The sequence below is a fragment of the Odontesthes bonariensis genome, chromosome 4, assembly GCF_027942865.1.
Source record: "Odontesthes bonariensis isolate fOdoBon6 chromosome 4, fOdoBon6.hap1, whole genome shotgun sequence".
NCBI lineage: Eukaryota > Metazoa > Chordata > Actinopteri > Atheriniformes > Atherinopsidae > Odontesthes > Odontesthes bonariensis.
The window spans coordinates 21,940,526-21,962,431 of NC_134509.1; the positions used below are offsets into that span (position 1 = coordinate 21,940,526).

The following is a 21,906-nucleotide window of genomic DNA, read 5'->3' on the forward strand; positions in this document are numbered from 1 at the left end:
TGCTTGAAAAGAGCATAATCGCTGCTGTTCCCTCTGCCTTGCAGGGCCGCCACATTACAAAATCTGTTACACTTCTGACAGGCTGCGATACTTTTAAGGAAATTAACTCTGAAAAAATCTCAGGTGAGTTTTAAACTCCACAAAGCTTGCTTGAAAATAAATAAATAAATAAATAAATAAATCACACCACATCTGACCCAAATCTGTTCAAAATCCACAGGGAAATATAGTTGATTTTTTTGTCTATTTTTACTGCTCTGCACTCATCCTACGAGTTCCAGGACACTGCGTGATACACTGAAGCGAACAGTTTGTGACAGCGGAGAAGAAGGTAAACATCTGGCGATCTTGTCTGCTCAGTAGGGTCCACCGTCTCTACCAGAGAAAGCGGAAGAGGAGACAGAGGGATGGAGAGGATGAGAGGATAGTGGGGTGTGCAAAGGATGGCAAGGAGAAAGGCCGAGCAGAGGGAGGGGAAGCAGTCTGAAAAGTGGAAAAGACATTTTTTTGACAGTGTTGAGAGGAGAGAAGTAAAGTCAGGTCACAGAACGTGTTATACAATAAATAATATACACCCGTAGAAGACAGAAGAAGAAAGGAGTAAAACAACTGGATCATAAACTCATCCAAAGTGGAATAAAAGGACTAAGGAGTAAAGAGTACCACCAAGTCTCATATTCATTCTATGAAACTGCACATTCACACCTCGGGCATCTTCGCTCACGCCACAGCGTCGTGTTTACATTCTCTGCATCGCACTCGTGACCAAGACGTTCCAGCATTTAAAATTTCCGAGGAAACTGATTTTATCCACTCCAGAAGCTCCAAGTTTTGAGGTTGTTTCCTTTAAAAGGACAGTTTAAAAACAATTTCACTTCTTAAACTTAACATAAATCAGCATGTTATAACTCAGCTGTTGCACACAGAGCTAGGCTAGCTGTTTCCCTTTCAAGTCTTTATGCTAAGCTAAGCTAACTGGCTGCTGTCTGCACCTTCATGTGTCAAACAGAGTATCAAACTATTAATTAAGCCAAGCAATTAAATTAACCGTAATGAAGCTGCCAGGCAACTTTTTTGCCATCTCTTCTTATTTTCCGACTCTTTTGGACGTTTTGTTCTATCGTGAATAAACTTTAATAAACTCTAGCTTTTCCATTTGTTCTCTAAATATAAAAAAGTACTGCCAGCTAACAGCAAACAAAAAGTTGTCTCATTTATCTGGTCATTGATTACATCTGGTCTTAGCTACAGATTTTGGTACAAAAGAACCACTGTCAGCAAATTCCACAATAAATGCATAAATACTTTTCAGCGGTTTATTTATGTTGTGATTAATGAATAATTTCACATTTCTGGTGCACTGAAAAGGCAAAAAATATTCAATAACTCTTGGCTGAGTGTGTTCATCACTGGAATAACTGCAGATAAAATCCATTTAATACTCAACCATGGGGAGAGAAGGTGAGGGTGGTTTTGAAAAGCGCAGCTGGCATGTTTCCTTGGTTGTGATCGTTGCTGCTGCTATTTTAGGAATCATTCAGGAAGTGATCTGCAGACAGGCTGCTGACGGGCTGTTGAGCTCAATGCATCACAAACCAAAACAAGCCAGTATAACAGGGTGACTTCAGAAAGACGGGAGAATAACAGGCATCTGTACACTCATCTGTTCTTTTGTTTAAGTCTTTAAGTTGGTGATCTCCAGAGCTTGTGCCGTCTTTCAGCTTCATTTGACCCGACTCATTCTGTCCACATCACAAGTATATGAAAAAAAAAAAACAAGTTATTTGAGATCACCTCTGATAAATCTCATGGCACCGAGCAGGATACTTCATCCCTTGGACATTAATCTTGTAATTTTCAGTCTCCCTGTTCCACGCCTACTGTAATCCTTTAGTGCTTTACCGTGTCAGCAATCTCAGCCTAGGAGGGAACTAAGGTGTGTAAAGTTCAGCCGTGAAATAACTCGGAAAGTAACAACTTACATGCTCACACTTTAACCAGATGCAAGTCAGCGACGGGAAAGTCACAAACATTTAGTGAAGCGCTGTATTTAAAATCAACGTATCTCCATTACATTTGACAGCTTTGGTTACTGGTTAGGATTAAGTTTCCAAACACATTGTTAAAGACTAAACCGGCGGGTTTCTTATGTCTGTGAATGCTGTTGGGGTCACATTTCATGAGCTTTGGACAGATCTGTCAAATACACAAAAATATCAGATTAAAGAAAAAGTTCAACTTCTAGTGCAGGAGCAGGAGGAATCTATCTCTGTATCAATCTCATGCCAATGTGACCTCCTGTTATTAAATTAACAGCAGCTACTACACTTAAATCCTGATTAAGCTTATAAAACTTTGACTGAAGTTTTGCATTAACACTTTTGGCTTTTTCAAAGCAGGACATTTACATTTAAAAGCCTGTGCTGGTACTTTAACTCATAAGGTTTTTATTTCACCCTGGGTGAACGTGACCACATCATCCCGTGAGGTTCATCTGGCTTTTACACACTGGGATTCTCTGCAAAATTACAGCAAAAACCGAACAAAGAATCCAAGGACGGAGCCTGGTGACGACAGCATAAACTGGAGTTTGACTGAAAAGGATAAATAAACCCTCACTAAAGCACAAAGGTAGATTACAAGACTGAAAGTATCCGTGCAGCTCAAACCACAAGACATTTCTTTGGTCAGTAGTCCAATGAGAGTGTTTGCATGTGCAGTCGTATCCAGGTTCAGCTCATGCTCGTCATATCAGCCACTCAGACATCTGGATAGTGTTTACATTAATTCTTCTCTCAACACATCCAGCGTATCTTCTGGTTATCTGACCCGATTAAACTTAACAATGGAGATCTCGCTAAAGTTAGGCTGGTTTTCAACTTGGAAAGTCATCCCAAGTTTTTCTGACTCTGGGAGCGTGTCTGCAGACTTTAAATAAATCTCAGTGAATACAGGCTGAAACACAACTACTGTCATAATAAGAAGGTAAAGATACTGACGAAATACTGACAATGTGAGAGCAGAGCACAAGTAAGCGGATCAATAAATTAAATCTGAATCCGACTTCATGAGTTAGGATTGTGTATGCTATTAAATGTACATGTTTCTGTACTACAGGTGTGTAGTACTGAGGTTTCCATTTACACACCAGCGCAACCAGAGCGGGTGGAGTCTGGCACACCATTTAATCTGCGTATCAGCGGGAACATACGCTAGACGGCCCTCAGTTCCAGCAGTGCAAGCTGCATTAATTATATATATATATATACGTCAATCATATCGTTGATGCATGCTCAACAAGGTTGTTTTACGCTAAGCAATAAGGTAGCATTAAATGGATGAATGAAGTCAATTACTCTGTGAAAATGTTCCATTCCAGGCTGTAAATTATCAGGCTGCTAATGTTCTTTCCTCAGTGAATCTTGATAGCTCCAGCTGATAATGATTTAAAGTGACGCTTCTTCCCACAAGAAAACAGTTTTCCTTCCATTTAAGAGACAAACTCCTCCCTCGCATCACTTCCAACTGGACCCTCTGAGTGAAAAACTAACATAGGAGTGATTCAAGTCACTCCGAGGCCTTATTGCAGATATCTGAGTCCATTTTCTCTTATTTAGACTCTACAATGTTAAACAAAGAGTACTTCACTTGATCAGTGATTTTAGCTAAAGCTTTTGAAGTGAAATCGTGGTCATTTCATGAAGTTTTGAAAGCATATTATAAGATGGATGTGGATCCGAAGATAAACGTAGAAGTGGGATATATTCCGCCCTCACGGACTATGAGAAAGCAGCCAAGAGTTCTTTCATACAACGATGATTTTAAACTGTCCAAAGGGAAACAAATCTCTGCTTAATACAGACAATATAGATCTCTGATGAGATAACTTTCATTAAGATGCTTCTGTTAAAGTCAAACAGAATGACTCAAATTTGGAGGAAGATGGAAGAAAGAAGAAACTCTCAATATCCACGCGTCAATAAATTCTGCTTTTTCATTTTGTAAGAAAAGTGTTAGGTCCGTAGGCGGCGCCTTTACATGTGCCGTCTATTATCCTGAACCTAATCTCATCCGGAGCAGGTTAGGTTTCCGGGATAAGTTGTCATGTCGATACACCCCGGTGAGTCAACAAACCCGGAGTTGAACCTGAAGCCGCTCGTTCTGCTTCGCGGTTTTTGTTTTAAATCCAGGTTTCTGCAAACAGAATGAGATGTTACGTTCGAATCATAACAGAAATGCAGAAATGTTATGATCCAAACACACACAACGAGCCGACACCAAAAACATCCAGCTCTGATCCTCATTTCAGCCAGCAGCACGTAGCTCCGTCCAGGCGCCACACAAAGGCTATCATATGTAGGTCCCGCTGCTAAACCAGAGGAGGGAGGAGGTCACCTGGTATAAATCAGTTATCAGGCAGCAGCATAGCCACCATGTTGTTAACTGTCCCATCACGTGCTCAGTATCCTCCCTAACACTGTCCTGCTGTCTCACTGTGTCCAGGCTCCATCTTCTCCTCCTTGTTGCCCTCTGCAGTTTTATCAGTTAATGTGTTTTTTTTCCCCTCCTGCACTGCTGCCACTGTGGCAAAATTACCACAGCTGCTGCACTAATGGCTATTGATGCACCCCCCCTCCTCACCTAACCACCAACACACACACGCATAAAAAATTCATGACTCTGGCTCAATAGGAAGGTGCGGGGGATCTGGCCAGCCCTAGAAAGAACAACAAATGCCATCTAACAGAGAAGGAAGAGGCAGACGATGCAGCAGTACGACACAGACGAAAACAGATAAAAGCACAGGAACATGAAGTTTAGTGTGCAGATCTGTAAGCGTACAAATAAAGCCTGTGTGTATGAGCTCGGGTATGTTTCAGGAGTCAGTGTGGTAGGTAATTCCCTCTTAGCACAGGATTCCTGCCACCGACCTGCGCTGGGAGAGCTTTAGAGCGCTAAGCCTGCTAGCCGAGACTGAACCGGGGATCACCGGAGACATGGAGAAAAGAGACGGAGGGAGGGTGGAAAGCCTGGCCGCGTCTGAATGATGGAAAGTAAAGACGGGAGGACAGATTACAAGGAGGATAAACAAAAGGTCGAATAGAGGAACGAACGGACGGGCGATGAGAAGAAAGAGGATGAAGGAGGCATCAAGCATCAGCAGAGGTTTGAGGGGTAAAAGAACCAACTAAACAACAAATTATTGAGTCCAACAATATGATTTTCCAGCGAGCCCACGAGTTTAAACAGACAAAGAGAAACAGGAAGTCCCTGCCACTAACAGGAAGCTGAAAACTGGCCGTCACAGATTAGGTGATATTTCCTCAGTAGTAAGCGCAGCCTTTTTACTGTATGTGCACAACACTGTGAGACAAAAGGCCACGCTGATGAGAAATCCATCAAGTTCTGTTCAAAAGTTTCAAGAAACGCTTAAGCAGAAAGACACAAATCAACACCAGCTTAGAAAAACCCATCAAATTTAACTGAGATAACGTTAAATTCTGATGTCCCAAATCCACCAAAGAGACATTTACACGACTACTCGAACAACTGTTAAAGACATTTAAAATGCTTGCTCATCAATCACCTCTTAGATTGGCACTATTAAATTTAAATAAGTCTTTACCTGGTAACAAACTATTCCTTCAGGGGTATTTGCACATGAAGGAACTGATATGTGGCGTTATCTAGCGGCCCGAAATACTTCAAAAGATCAACAGAAAGGCGTCCGTGAGAACACAAATGACTCGCACTTTACTTTTACTGCGTCTCTGCTTTGAAAGCGAGCAGAACAGCTAACTCGACACCTTTTGCACAAAGTTGTCAAAGTGCATTCACATCTGTGCTTTGAATGGAGCGAGGTCTGTTTATAAATGTCAGCTGGTGATATTAATGCAAGTTTTACACGCGTCCTAATATCCGATATTGACAATAACTGCAATATTAAAAGACTGAAATGTTAACATGTTGAAACTCAATATAATATCCTAATTTGTCAGCTGATAACATGAGTGTACAATACTCAAAGCACCTTACCTTCTGTTTTATTTAATCGACAAAAAAACTCAAAAGCTTCTTGGAGCGTTTTCTCACCCGATATTGGTCACAATAATAATTCATAATAATAGCTTTCAGTGCCATTTCTCCCAAACACCAACTGCTTTTATTAAACATTAAACAGCAGGAAAACCACCACAGCTTCACTTCCATCCCCTGACATAAGCACTTCTTTGTTCAGGACCCACAAAGAGTTACAACTGCAACACCAGGTCAAAAAAAGGGGGGGTAACGGATCCATACCAACTTAGGCAGTGCCCCGTTGCTGCTCTGCTCTTTGGGGGGGTGTGGGCTCGATTTCACTCGGGGCCATTCGGTCTGATGCCTGCTGCTGTCGGTCTCACCCGTGTAGCTCCCGTCTCAGCAACGCCAAAGAGTTTGTGATTTTGAGGCGCCTTTTTATTTACTTCTACAAGTCTTTGGCACCATCTTTACGTTGGGTCATTTTTTTTATCCGAGGCTGTTTAATCATCGGTGCTCCGCCCCTTTTCAATATGAGCTAATATTTAGTTATGTTACACTCGAACAGCTGTTTCATTCTAAGTTAAACAAATAAATAAGCACTGAACTGAATAAATAACATGGAAATAGATTAATAATCTCAATTGATAAAATGTGCATTTTTATTTTCAGTTCTTTATATTCAAATGAGGGGGGCGTGTTTGGCTGCAGTAGGGACCCAATCGGCAGTTGACTGAGACAGGAAAGCCGATTAATTAATTAATGTTATGGTGAATTTGAAACATGTATGTGCCTCCCTTCCAACAACACACAGGAGGAACGGTATTTGATGGAGGATTTCCCAGCTATGGTCAAATTAAGACGTAGATGGATGTAAATTGTGGTTTGAGGCTCCACACGGCACGACTGTGGCCAAACCCGCCCCACGCAGATAACCACGCCTCTTCATTTGAGTGTAAGGAACTGAAATTTACATTTTATACATTTATTTTACATTTATTTCATGTCATATTCAGCAATTTCAGACCTTATTTATTTACCTAATTTTGAGCTAAACGGCTCTCCGTAGTTTTGCTCCCAATCTCAAGGCTAACGGTAACTTAAATGTCTGTTAAATGTCACGTTAAATGTCCTGCATGTGAGGGGGGCGTGTCTGAGAAGAACAGCGACAACAGGTAAGAGCGTGAAAAAGGGGCGGGACAAACCCACATGGGCAAAAGTTAACTGGCTACGAGGTATGTGAAGCATGTGTATACATGTGAAACTTTTCATTAGATCATACCTAATCAGCTCGAACATCCCCTCCGGCCTTCGGTACGGTCAGCACAGCTTACCTGCTGCACTCACATGCGTAAAGATAACTGAAGTAACTCGATTAACGCGTTTTGTATTCGTTCTTCCTTCGTTTCTGCCTCTCCGGATACCATTTTCAGGTTACGGTTGTTGAGAAAAAAAGCGACAAACAGACAAAGACAAGTGGATATAATCTTGTTTATGGAGAGATTTATTCAGAAATTGTGGTTTTAAACCAGAGCCTGAAGAGGACAGTCAGTCAAGGTCAGTTTTGTTTCCTCCTACAACCCGATCAGTCCATTTTTACGACTGAAATAGGTCATTATCTTAGAAAAGTGTTAGGTGATAAAGCAGAAACTGAGGGAGTAAACACCTTTCCTTTCATACTTTCATGTCTACATTCTTTTTACAATATAACACACAAGCTCACAGTCACTCTTGGCATCACTGATAACCACATCATTCATATTTTACCATGTTACTGTTTGTAAGAGTACATGAGGGGGTGGAAGCAACAAAGATGGCCTCCCACTATCCTAATATCAATAATGCAAAACCTAAACTGCCACTCAGATGCTTCTTTAACATTACACCAGCTACTGTGCGCAGAGGAGGAAGCTAGCGGCCGTTTGACAGAATACAAACAAGACGACGGCTCCAGCACACCAGAGATGAGACCGCAGCGCTTAAGAAACGATTGTTTCTGCAGTAAGTGGCCCGTTTAGTGTTAAAGGGCAATGTTTAACACCACAACAAAGTGTGATAATAGCACAAGTAGAGGAAAGTTAAGCCTCCACAGGCTAATTTGTCAGATCAAGAAAGGATGAAGCAACATAAAGCAAGTTTAATTTCTCATTTGCAACATTCAGAAAGGAATATTTATTTGCGCTTCCTCTCAAAAGTTACAGAGTCTTGCTTTAAAAACACCTCTACCAGCACTTAAATCTCCAAGTAAGCCAGCAGCTTTGTAGTGTAGTTAACTAAGCTGCACTTCAAAGCATTTCCTGTAGAGTTAGACTGGTAAGTAAGCAAATCAGCCAAATATAATATAAGTTTAACATTAACTAACCCGAGGTATAGTGGCTGAAAAATAACATGAAATTACAAAATAAATGTCAAATTCTGTTAGCAAACAGTCCTGGCAAACAGACGTGTAATAGGTCTTAATGACACTCTTCAATATTAATCCCATTATTAGATCTTTCCATGCTTTTTTTTATTTATTATATATTTTCCATATAACCAACATATGGGCCTGTAATAACCTTTTATTTGGGTATTAAAATGTTCCAAAACAACTGTTTGAGATCATTTTACACCACTGAGGTAATACTGCTGGTTTACAGTAAGAGGAAGGTAGAGGAAGAGGAAAATAATTCTGAAAAATATACGCACACTGTGTTTTGTTTTTTTTCCAACTCTTTAATGCCATTAGAGCCCAGTAGGAAAAGTACAGTTTCTCCTGATGGCCAGTCCACGTTTGGCTGTCAGAGTTTAATTTAAATCTTATTAAACGGCTCGACTTCAACCTCTCTGCTTCATTTTCCCCACAGTAACAAGTGCATTTAAAGAGCCGTCAGACGGTTTATAAACCGGGGCCTTTAATCTGCATTTTCATGCACACGGATATATACGATTGATGCAATCTCAAACTGGTTTCTTATATTTTCCATCCAGCCAGATTTGTAAACTGTCGCAGAGATTTGCAAAAAACTTGTATCTTCAGAAAACAAGGAAGTGCGCTGGAGTGAGCGAGGCTCAGGCATCGATTCTCTCCGACCAATCGGTGGTCCGCAGTGTTTTCACACCACAGTTTAGCTTCAGCTCTACCCATTTGGGACCGATTTGTCACTAAAAAAAAAAAAGTATCTGATACTGACTACTAATACAAAAAGCCGTGAAACAAAATTTAGGGGCTGCACTGAAAACTCTGCAAGGTGCTGCCACCCACTTGATTATACCGAATTAGGTTTATATTGCCCTTCAATTACATCTGCCTGTGTTCATTTGAGAAGTCGGCAGGAAATAAATCAAGGCAAACAGTGGTTACAAACTACAGAGAACACAAAGAGGAGAAACGGTTCTGCGGAAAAGATCAAAAAGAAATCTCAAAGTGCTGGAAAAATGCAGCATTCCTGATTAAACTGCTCGACCAAACGTCGCTGTGTCCATTTGCCTGTCGCTTTGGGGACGAAAAGAAGGAAAAAGAAGATCTTTTACTCTTGACATTTTGGTGTCTCACGGTGAAAGAAAGGCATCCAAAACGGACAGAAATCAAGTAATTGTGCATTAACTGTGGGGAAAATCGCCCCTAAAAGGAGGTGAAACTACGACGCAGGCATTCTCTCAGATAATACGTGTTTTTTAAACAAAAGCGGAGCCGTCTATAACACAGTATCATCATGCTGATATGTTTTAAATTGCTTCACAGTGAGATGTGTAAGCTGGGGGGGGGGGGGTTGAATTTAGTTCCCCGTCTGACTGTGTAGAAGACTTTGTCTTTTCTTTAAACAATAGACAATTCACTAATTTTAACATGTCAAGAAAACGCAGTTTGATTGATAATAAAACTGGGAGTGAGCCGTGTGTGAATGTAACACGGGAAGAAAGTGCCAACAGGCAGGTGGGTTGGCTGAAAGTCGTCGCTTTGGGTATGATTACCTGTGTCACATGTCACACTGCTTCCTTTCATCCTTAAGTTGTGTTTTACATCACAAAAATATCCTCGAGAAATCAAATACAGGTGAGCTGAGAAACTGCGGCAGCAACTGCAGAGGGTCAGTAGGTGTAAATGTCCTTGGATTTTGAAGCAAAATTAAATCTTAAACTGACAAATACAATATAAAGCAGGTCTTCATCGCCGATCAACAGATTTTTTAGGCACATATGAGCATGAAAGAGAGGAACAACTCTCAAATTATTTCCTTTTATTTTAAGCTGCTTCAACTTTTTTAAGATGAACCTATGAAAAAAAAACCTGCTTACTCGCTTGTTCGAGGGTCTGCGCCCAAAAGTGTGTTCCTGTCAAACATGTGAACAAGCGGGGGAGGAAGGGAATGTGGCTGCAGACGCCCCAAATCAAAAACATCCAGAGCTCGTGCGTGTGTGCCGAAACTGAGGGCCAGGAGAAGCAAAATAGGGTAAAGAGCAGAGTTAAACAGGCACGGTCGATATAAAACAGAGCGAACCAGAGAAACAAGCGTGTGGTGAGCCAAAAACAGCATGCCTGTGATGTCACACGTGCTCACCGACGTCACACGCTGCGTGTGTGCATGTGCGTACTATGGAGAGTCAGCCTCACGCCGGCTCTGTGGTTTAATTTTAGCAAACGGGCAACGGTCCCAGCTGACTTTAACAATGCCATAGCTACCAAGAAGACAATCCGCACCACATTAACGCCGCACCAGCCCTGAAACCGGAGAAGCGTTGAACAGAGGGAGGAAGAAGAGGAGAGCAGAGGAAAGGAGGGAAGGCCTCAAATTTATGAAAACTCAGCCGCCCACACTCTGGCCTCCGCTGCCAAGAGTGGAGTAGGACAACAGCGAGAGTGTGTGTGCATTTGTGTGTGTGAGACATTCCTCTGCGAGGTGGATGCCAAGGAGCGAGCAGAGCAGAAGACAGACCGTCCTGAGCTACTGTGTTTTAGTGGAACTAACGAGCCCCTCGCTGTGCCCGTCCGATTCGCAGGTGTAAACTTAAGCGATTAGATAATCAGATCTGACTGGATGTTTTGTCAGAAAAAAAAGCAAAAGGGGGGTCACAACTCTGCTTTGAAGCAGCGTCGTGGCCTGTTTGGTTGGAGACACGTGCCTGTGGCCCAAAGGTCACGGGCAACAGCCCATCTGTTTCCATCTAGATCTGAACAGAACCCTGTTAAGCACAACAGCGCTCAGCGCTCGTGAACATGTTTCTCTTTAAATACCCGTGGCCACAGTATGTTAGGGCTCTGGAAACAGTCACATTAAATCAATCTTTTCAGCTATCAAAGCTCTAGCGGGAGTTAAGGGGTGGGCGACACTTACACGGTATGAAAGTGCACATTTCATTTTTAGATTTATCAGATGAGGATACATACAACATTTCTCCACAGTTAAGCTGCGGTTATAGCCCGACCTGGCCGTTTAATTGGACCGCCGTCCTTATCCGAGCATCCAAACAAACTCACAAAAGTGACCAATTACACCACTGACACAGCGCTCCAGTCCACTGGTTGGCAGAGTGCAAAACTATAGCTGCCATCTCAGGCTGAAATTGATAGAAATACTAAAAATATTGGGGGAAAGAGGACCAACTCGCCGCCAAACCAACAACTGCTTTGATTTCCTCTCACCAAGCCCTGTATACCTTTATATGACAAGCGTGTCACAAAACAGAAAGAAACACACACACACACACACACACACACACACACACACACACAGTCATACTCAAGCTCCAGGATCTTCAAGAATCACGGACATCTTGAAAAAGGTCTAAAAATCAAACATTTCCATCAGTCTGACAGAATGAAAACAACGATATAAAAAGCTTAGACACAGACTCTGCAGCCCATTTAACACTCAAGTAGCTAAAATGATCCTCTAAGTTAGGGGTGGGCGGTATGCACGGTATCATACCTTATGCGGTATTTTTCACCAACGGTAGAGATTTTTTTGGCATACCTTATACCGCAATAGCTCATGAGTCCGGCAGTAATGCAAAGTTTTGAACATCCGCTTGGATATGCCGGGCGACAGTAATCGCAAGACAAGGTAACACGAGTAATTTGTTTTACCTGCGGGCTAACCATGCTCCGGAATATGAAACGAGTCAAAGCCGGTGTTCTGTCGATTTCTGCTACTTGTCGAGATTTGCTACTTTGTGGTTTTGCGCATGCGCCGAGCCGATTTTCTAAGTTTCGTTTTCACGCCCATAATGTTTTGCTACCCTGCGTCTCAGCTGGTGTGTAACGGTAACATCCTCAAAATCCTGATTATTTTCTCTTTTGGAAGACATGCAAAGTAATAAAACACTTATCGTATTAACAAGCAGTTAGCTTAACATGCACAAATGGGGTGTCTGAAACATGACGCATATTTGAGCATGTTGAATAAGTGGAAGGCGCCTATGAAAGTTACGTTATCCAAGAGGCAGCAGCTTTTCTCTCAGAGTTTATTCGAGGAAATGTACCGTTTCTTATTTTTTAAATTTAAATATAACGTATATATTTTTTATATTTCCTGTGTTTTCTGTTTTGCACAATACATTTAATTTAATATTGCTGAAAACATCCTGATTGAAAGTGTTTATTTGGTGCTATGGTAACCACTGAGAAACTGTTCTGTTGTAATTTCTATACAAAAGTACCATACTGCGATATATACCGTATACCGTCAGTGGCTCAAATTTTACCGGGGTATACATTTTAGGCCATACCGCCCAGCCCTACTCTAAGTGTTAACATACAGCAGCTGAAAGGGTCCACATTCTGTTGGTTTCTGTTGGGTGTGCATCGGAGCCCAACGGAGGGACTGACCTCAGCTGATAGCAACCCTTCACAGGTGCATCGCATCATCGATATGAAAACAGACCGCACAGCAGAAAGAGACAAAAGCACCGTTTGCAGCCCACGTTAAACGGTCTTTCACAGTAAGCTGCCGACTAATTTGTAAAATCCATTGCTGGAAGTTAAACCATGACCCCATCGTTTTTCCCCTCATAGTTTAACTAACATGGACCCCCCCTTCCCCTTTCTTCCCATTAATCTGATGGAAACTGAATGTGTGGACCTCCTGTCCGAATGATCAGGCTTCTCTTTTCCCACGACATTTGCGAAAGCAATCTTATGCTATTGGACGTAGTCACGGGTAAATACCGAGTCTGAGCTGCTGCAGTCACATTAAAGGGATGTTGTAATGTTTTTGGTGGGGTGGCTGGTGGGGGCCCAGGGTTGCTCATAGCATACTTTACAATAATACCATCATTAGTATTAGTTTCTAATGTGCAAAGACTCGAGACTCTTCACCGTCTTGAGCCCAATCTGAAGCTTTCTGAGTGTTTCTTCAGCATTTGGCCCGGTCATTACATCTGAAGGTATAATGACCTTTACACCCCCACTTCAGCAGATACACAGACTCGACAGATGCATGTTATTGGCACAACCGTGCTGCATAAAGCCGCAGAGAGATGAACAACGCGGTGGCACGGATGCAGAAGTAAAATGTGCAGGCATGGAGACACTTGACAGGGTGCGATCACCTGCAGCCACGTGTTCAGCCGTTTGCAGCAGCTCATCTCGACACGCTGGCATTGCTCGCCATCACCACAAGCATTTCCTAACTTTAGAGCTTCCTGATGTTGGCTACCCGAGCAATGTTTTATAGGTATAGTGGTAATTTAGAGCTTCTTAGCATTTGGTAATATTCCCTATGATCAAAGGTTACAAATAGAAACCAAACATTATCATACTACCTGAGTATCTATCATTTATTACTTCTGGTATTTAAGCGCTTCACTCACACGCCAGTTTACACTGGATATCTGTTATAAACTGGGGAGGCACCATGCTTACGAGCACTCAGTCAGCAGGGTTAAATGTAGTTACTACTAGACTTGACCATTTAACTGGACCATCATACTTGTCCAAGTACACATTCACTGGAGTGAAATCAAGCAGTGAGGCGTGTCCAACGCCGCTACGCTGTGGACTGAGTGAGAAAAACGTTAAATTAATTCCGCTGCTTCTAACTTTCTCTGGAAGATCATTGAACATGTAAGCAAGTCCGAGTTCACTGAACAGACGTCGTCTTTAGGTTACGTGGACGCTGTTTTTGTTTGATGGTGCTGTGGTAGTAAAATCAGGATTTTATTAGAGCAGAGCGACAGTCATAGACTAATTTAAAGGAGAAGATCGGGTTTTTTTAAACCTGGACCTTATTTCTGGCGTAAAATACGTTCATCTACTCACCGATAACAGTTTGGTTAAAGTCAGCGTCCTTCGGTAAGATATTTAGATCACTGGAGATCCGCGTATATCCATATAACAGGAGAGAACAGGGCAGAGACAATACAGCCTCTAAATAAGGCATTATCTGTCAATAGCCGCATTCGGACAGCGCAGTTCTAAGAACGCCGTTCTAAGAATGGTCCTCCTCGAATTCCGTTCTGATAACTGTCCTTCCCCAGCGGAACTGTTTCAGTCTGCATTCGCACATGAGTTGGGACCTGATAGGGACTGATGCGGCACAACCGTCTGCGACAGTGACGTGTTACTTTAGCGCCCCACACTCAACAACAAAACAAAACAAAACAAAACCCGCAAAAAGTAAGGAGAGAATAAAAAACACCACCAAGAAGCTAATATGGAGAGTGGGGAGGCCACCGTGTTCATGGTCTGCATGATGGTGATATTGATCATGGACGATCACATCAGGCGTCTAACATCGAGGCTGGAAGAGCTCACAGAGAGAGGCAGGAGACGATACTTTTTCATTTCATGAAGGAAGAAAGGAGAGCAGAGCGCTGCAGACAAATGAGACCAGTGTAAGTTTAACTTATTAAACACGCGCAGGTTGTGTCCGTGTCGTATGAGTAAACATTTCAGCCGTGATAGCATGACATGGGGCGTAGCTACCGACCACCACACACCTCCGTCAGATGTGTTCCTATAGAACCCAGAACAGACCCGACCTCGGAGAAGGAGCTAAAATGGTTATAGGAACTGAGGGCGATGGTCCCGAGTTCCTGTATGTGCGAATGCGGGAGAAAACGGCCCCGCAGATTAAAAGGTTATAAGAACTGCCAAAGGTTCCTAGAGTCAAAATGCGGCTTATTGCACTGTTAGCTCTGCCGTGTTGTTGTTATCCGGGGCTATCGGGGGGCTTCTAGGAAGTTTTCTATACACTCGTCAACTGGGATGACGTCATTGACGCGCGCCGCGGCACCACAGCTCATTCACTCCGCCCTCTGTGACGGTCGGCTAACTTCACACGGAGTTTGCTGCTGCTAGTTTTGTGCAACATGGCAGGATATTTATCAGATTTTCAGAAGTCATCCCACTACACGCATGTATAGAAAGCCCCCCGATAGCCCCCGATAACAACAACATGGCAGCTATGAGCTAACAGTGCAATAGTATGCGTTCATTCATTCATCCATCTTAAAGTATTGGTGAAATAAAGACAGATAATGCCTTATTTAGAGGCTGTATTGTCTCTGCCCTGTTCTCTCCTGTTATATGGATATACACGGATCTCCAGTGATCTAAATATCTTCCGAAGGACGCCGACTATCACCAAACTGTTATCGTGAGTAGATGAAGGTATTTTATGCCAGAAATAAGGTCCAGGTTTGAAAAAAAAAAAAAAAAAAAAAGGACTTCCCCTTTAAGAGGAACTCGATCCCTGACTCCGTTACATGGGTGTGTTAGTCTGTTTGTACAATTTCAGTTGGACCAAAGTCAGTTTTTTGGTCGGACAAACAATAATTGTGTCGTATCAGCCTGCTTATTGCTGTACCTGCAGGAAAAAGCACGCCGAGCTCTCCAAGTTTAAAAAGAAGCAGCTTACGAGAGCTGATGGACGAGCCAGGCTAGCAGCTGCTCAAAACCAAGACGAGGACACATTTTATAAAGTTTTAGCAGTTCAATCAAACACTTTCTTACACTGCTTTACTTTTGGCTCGGACTGGTATTTACACTGGCACAGTAATAACTCATCTGATGAACTTCTATTTTGCATCTGGAGCATACAGAAAGTGCACAAGCAATCATTATCCAGCGACTGCCCACAACTTTCTGATGCAAAAGAAAAATGTCATAATCAAGAATACACTCAACTCAGTAAAAGTTTGATATTTTAGTTGTTTTAGGCGTCAAAAATTCATCCTTTTCCGTCTATGATTTGAACATTTGCTAGCTTGAATTCTCCCCTGCTTCTCCAAACCGGGTGCCGTCAACTCCAGAATACAAAGTACTCATAAATACTTCACACAACCGAACAGAATATGCCTTTTAACGGATAAACGCACAGCAACGATGGGTTTTCTGCTTTGGGGGAAATCAGACAGAACAATTTACACCCTCTCTGGGCAATGCAGAGGTGTCTGTGAAGAGTTTCCCAGGTGAAATTAAAAGGTGTTTTTTTGAGATGATAACAACTACGCTCATTAATAAAAGTGCAATAAAACTCCCTCAAGAAGCCAATTAGATGCATCTGTAACTATTCAGTACGTTTCAGGCATCCAGAAGTCTTGCTAATATGAATAATACTGTTAATAAGACACATCGCTGTAAAACAAACTTTAACGACGTGAAGTCATAGTTTCTCATTGTCATGCCATTGTTAAACGTCTTGTGAGCTCTGTGACTCAACGCTGTCATTTTCACAGACTCTTGGAGCCATTAATGTTACAATCTTGTGTCTGAAACAGCGATAACTGCATGCATATTTCATCAGTCAATAAGCTAGATATGAATATCTGTTGTGGGCTACTCTGCACGAACCATCTATAATCCTCAGGACACTAAAACTGTTGTAAGATAGAGCCACAACTATCAGCCATCTTTAAAAGCAGTGAGTCTGTCAATCACGTCCAGAGTCATACTTTATTCTGCAAACAGTAAAACATAAAATAACATCCTCGAATGGCACATTGTGTGCAGCGAAGTGACTTAAACCGTTGATTTAAATGTAAATAAACTCTCACATCTGAGACTGTTTACACCACAAACGCCACGTCTGCTTGGAATGAGAACTTGAATAATCAGCAAGTCAGACGAGAAAGTCAGCATCAGTTTTGGAGTATACCCAACCCTAGCCCAGGAACTCATATGTCTCCTCGCCTTCCCATCACAACATTTGGCGGACGGCATGTAGAATAAAAGCACTGCCTAAATTTCTAATATGTAAAAAGAGTCCTTGACCGTAACCGTGTTTGTGCAACACAACACATGACTGGTTGCAGAAAGCAGAGAGGAGGCTTGGCGTTCTGCAAACGACCTTCTTGTTATCGGACGATAAGTTTGGAAGTCTCCAGGCGTGCTACCCACGGCTGCTGCCTCTGAGCGTTTTTGCTGTTAAACTGGAAGCATCACCTCCTGGGTCCCGTTTAGCTGTAGCTTCAGCTGCCTGCTGCACCGCTTAAAGACATGGTGGGAAAGACGGAGAGGGTTCCCAGTGTCTTCTTCTCCAGTCTCACTAATACTTAGCCCATAAACACAAACACACACTTTCCATAATTACAGGCTTGCCCTTGCCCTGACGTGGGTGTGTCTGAGAACCATTAGACCAGAGCACATTGTACTGAGATGCACATGGCAAAGCAAGAAGCTTAAGAAAATCACACTAAAACAGACTGGAAATTCATGATTTGTATCCGAGGCCTCTTCTTTGTTTAAATGCCTCTTTAAAACACATATTTTCACACATTTCAACCTTTTCTTTTCCTAACCTGATGCTGGAAATTACTATGATCATAAAAGAAAGTCAACCAGGAGTAAAGCACATGCATTTCAGAGCCAAAGAGTTCATTTGTGACATTTTTGGCTTCATGCTGTTAACTTTTCACGTCAAACCATGACATGATCACATGTGCCGCTGAACTCTCAAGGTGCAGGTGAAGCAACATTCAAATACCTTCTCCAAACTGCACACGTCTAAGAACAGTGTGTAACATAGACAGACTCTCCGGATTATAGCCCGCTGGGGATTTTTCTATGCATGTCTGTGTAGTCGCATCACCAGCGTACTTGGCTTTTCCTAGAATGCCTGCGTCTGAAGCGACTACATACAGCCATCTAGCTGCAGCTCTGTTCTTCTGAGGAAAAAACGGGAGAGGGGATTGCAGACTTCTACCTCCTTTCATCCCACTTACAATCCATGCCTACACATTGCCAACAACTTGGCAATGTAGCATAAAAACGGTACTAACAGGCAGTTCTGTGTGTTTCAGCTATTGAATGTTGTGTTTGCATACAAGCCGTTTCCATCAGTGACAGGAAAAGGCGCAGAGGGGGACAGAGCAAAGGGATGCCACTGTGTCTTTAAGCTGTAATCCCTCCATTCTCTGAGCATTTGTTGCCGGCCATCTAATGGGCGGTTCGGTTTAATGTCCACAAGGGCCGCTGGGAGCTCCTGCACTATTAAAAATCACTGCCGCTCTCTCGAGCTGGAGCTGGTCTGGCTTGCGCGGCTCTTAAATAACCACCGAGGCAGCCTTAGAAATTAAAGACACACCGATTTTGCATTTCAAAAGGGGAGGAACTGGGCTCATTGCGGCAACAAAAGGGATAACAATGTTGACATTCCCGACGTGTATCCTTTGGTGTTTTCTAAAGGAACTGGAGCTTGCCCACGAGGGACGCGGTGTGCCTCTGTCTGTCTCCACCTCTGTCATGCAACCAGCAACAGCTAAATACTGGAAATAAGAAAATCTGATCTGCAGCAAAGCAGGATCCTCACAGAACAGTCATAAGAGATTCAACAATCCTCCATAAGTTACCACTGCCCCCTACCAACAGGAAATCACTGTAGCATTCGAACTGTAACAGTATTTCTATTTTCCCCAGCACAGATCCTACACATTAAAAGGACCTGCAGTTTCTTTCTTTCTTTTTTGTAGTAGTAGTAGTAGTAGTTGTTGTTGTAGTAAACCTTTATTGTGTCATGTGATCAGCTCATGTGAAGCTCCATTGTTAATTAATCAGAGAAAAGAACTGAAGCGGCATCCTAAGTCGTTCTCATGTCTGCTAGCAGGTTGTTTTCAGTGAGAAGGTGGCTGCCATTACATTGTTTTCAACAATGTGGGCATTGCACGTTTGTTCTGATTTTCATGGTATGTCTCAGTGGTGTCTGGAACATAAACTATTGCCGCTTAGAGCAAGGAAGCGGTGTTGCAATGCCCCCAACAGACCGACTTACACTCGCGTAACAAAGAACAAGAAAGGAGAAGTTGTTTTCATGCAAAACATCAGCCACCTTCCAGGCGCTGTTTTTCTTAGTTTCCGAGCTGAAAACAAATCTGAACGTGACCATCAGCCCTGCCCTGCAAACTTCCACGCTTCCTCTGAGCATCTGAGATCAAATATCAGCTGTCACGAATGGTCGTTTCCAAATACAGCAGAATTCAAGCTCCAGGAGCCTGTTGTCTCCAGCGAGGCGCTGAACTGCTCTGTAAACACAAAGCACTAGTTGGCACTCTTGTTTAAAAAGTAAAGTGTGCGTTTGGAGAGCAATTTCCAGCGCGTACTGAGCGTGTCAACAAGTTTACACCGATGAACGAGTAGCTGCGCCTGTTAATGGATTTTAAGGGACAGAGAGAGATGCAGAGTACATCAAAGAGTGTGTGATGTGCTTGTTGGAGTGTTGTGGGGGGGTCTAATGGCACAATTTCCCCTTTATTGAGAGTATCTCCTTACCGCTATCAGCGTGTTATTTCTCTGTTCCGTGGAAGACCCAGAGTCCGGGTCCTGCTGCTTGCTCGCCGGCTGCTTGCTGCTGCCACCGGCGGACTTCTTGGCCCTTTGCTCCAGACTCCGCTGGTACAGGCTGACGGTCTCCCTGTGCTCTATCTCCAGCAGCTCGACGTGCGCCTGCTGGTACCTCTTCTCGCAGTTGACGTGGTGTCTCCGGCAGCCCTCTATCCGCTGCCTCAGCCTCTCCACCACCGTGCTGTGCTTAGTAATGCCCACCGCTCCGGCGGACACCACGCTCCCGCTGGCCGGGTTCATGCTGTTGTTGATGCAGATACTGCCGTTGGGTCCGGCAGTGGGGGAGGCGAAGTCCCCCATCAGTGCGCCGAGTGGCTGCTATTTTGGAAGAACTTTTCTCCCAGTCAAGCTGACCACCACCGCCGCCACCTCCTCTTCCTCCTCCGGCCACCTCCACACCTCCACCACCGAGTGTCCTCTCCTGCCTGTGTGCGTCCTCCGCGGCCGAAAGGTCCCAAAGCAGCCGGGTAGCTGGCGGAGGTTACGCGCGACAAACAGCCGCTGAAGAGGCCGTTTAAAAGGCTTTTGAGCCTGGATGTTACACACCTACAGGGAGTCGCAGCTGACCGCTTCTCCTTCACTCCTTGTTACTAAACTAAACGTCCGCAAACAGAAACAACACACAGCCCGAGAGAGCCAAACAAGCCCGAACTGAACACAACAATACAGCCGCTGCCACGCTGCAAACAACAACAACTCCTCGGGGGAAAAAAAAAAGACACAATGAGGGGGAATGTATAAAGCAGGCAGACACCCGTCATATACACACAAACCGTCCCGAGAAGGAGCAGCAAAGGCGGCAGCAGCAACAGTCCACTCTCCGCTCTACGGTGTTGTCCTTTGAGAAAAAGTTTTGCAGCCTAAACCGAACAAGGTCCGGAGTTTCCCAGTGAACTTGCATCTCATATGGTTTTGGTTTGAAAGAAATCCCGGTGAAGACGTGGTTGAGTTAGGCAAAGAGCACAAGCGCCCTCGGTAGTCCGGTTGTGAGGCAACTAGAGTAACTCAGATGGCGCAAAACGCGGATATGAGAAGCAGTGGCGGAAGTCTGTAGTCTCTGGCTGCCGCCTGCCACCATCACAATAATCAGGTCCGCTTCTCCACCATGCCAGCGGAGTGATATCAGGACAGGAGTTGAGTTAAAACCAGCTCGAAGCTGTGAGGAGCCCGCTGATAAGACAACCGGAAAACCCGGAGTAGAGTCCGGGTGAATCCCGGAGAGAAGCGGGCAAGTTCAACTGAATGAAAAATGACCTGCAGCGGTCCGGAGAGCTGAGCAAGCCAATAACCGAGAACATGCAAATGAAAAGGGTGTCAGAACAGCTTTTAGTCAAATGTGGGGAAGGATAATGTACAGGAAAACAAAATAAGACTACGAAGACGTTCTGAGAATAAAGAAATTAAAATAAAATGATTTTTAAAAAAAAAACACGATAAAGGAAGCTGCAAACACAAAACAAACCATTAGGATTTAAGGACAAACAAAAGGAATAATCGATAAAAAACAACAACATGTTTGAAGCAAGTTGTAAACACGAAACAAAATTCCCGAATAAGTTACAACCCCTGAAGTGATGATGTTCTAAAAGAAAATAACAAAACGATTAAAGGAGAAACAAAAAGAAGAAACAACACAGACATACTCTCTGAAGGAGCTCACAAATGCACAAAAAAACACTTTATCAGTGACTTTGTTTGGGATTTGTTCTGAAAGCTGCTCTCGTGTTGTCAAACTGGGAAAACTTTTCCTGTCGTTTCTGTTGGGCCCCTTTTTTAATTTATCATCCCGAGTCGCACCCATTTTACACAATAATCTCAAATTTGTCATGGGGGGAGTGGGTGGAGGCAGGATTAGAGTCGGATTATCATGAGGGGTCTGACACTGGAGCACTTTTAGCACAGTTCAACGTGTTTTGCAGGGAAACACATTTGAATGTAGCATAAACTGCACACCAAACCAAACTATTAAATCCACTTGTGTCATTTGTATCTGCTCATTTCCATTCGTGTGTAATCTGTTTACATTTTCACCGTCATATATAATGTTTTGTCCATAAACGGCGGATGTTTTCTTGAAAAAAGAAAGCAATCCACATGCAGCCTCATTTGCGTTAGGAATCTCGTTGGGA

The 21,906-nt window shown here is 43.3% G+C and overlaps 1 protein-coding gene across 1 annotated transcript in view; it reads right to left on the reverse strand.

Moving 5' to 3' along the window:
- The window catches only part of maml3 (mastermind-like transcriptional coactivator 3), a 126,035-nt gene extending 105,100 nt beyond the window's left edge, over positions 1 to 20,935 (reverse strand). The window contains exon 1 of the mRNA XM_075463499.1: positions 19,706 to 20,935. Coding sequence (XP_075319614.1) covers positions 19,706 to 20,077 — 372 coding nt within the window. The 5' untranslated portion in view covers positions 20,078 to 20,935. The remainder of the gene's footprint in view (positions 1 to 19,705) is intronic.
- Positions 20,936 to 21,906: the final 971 nt, after the last annotated feature.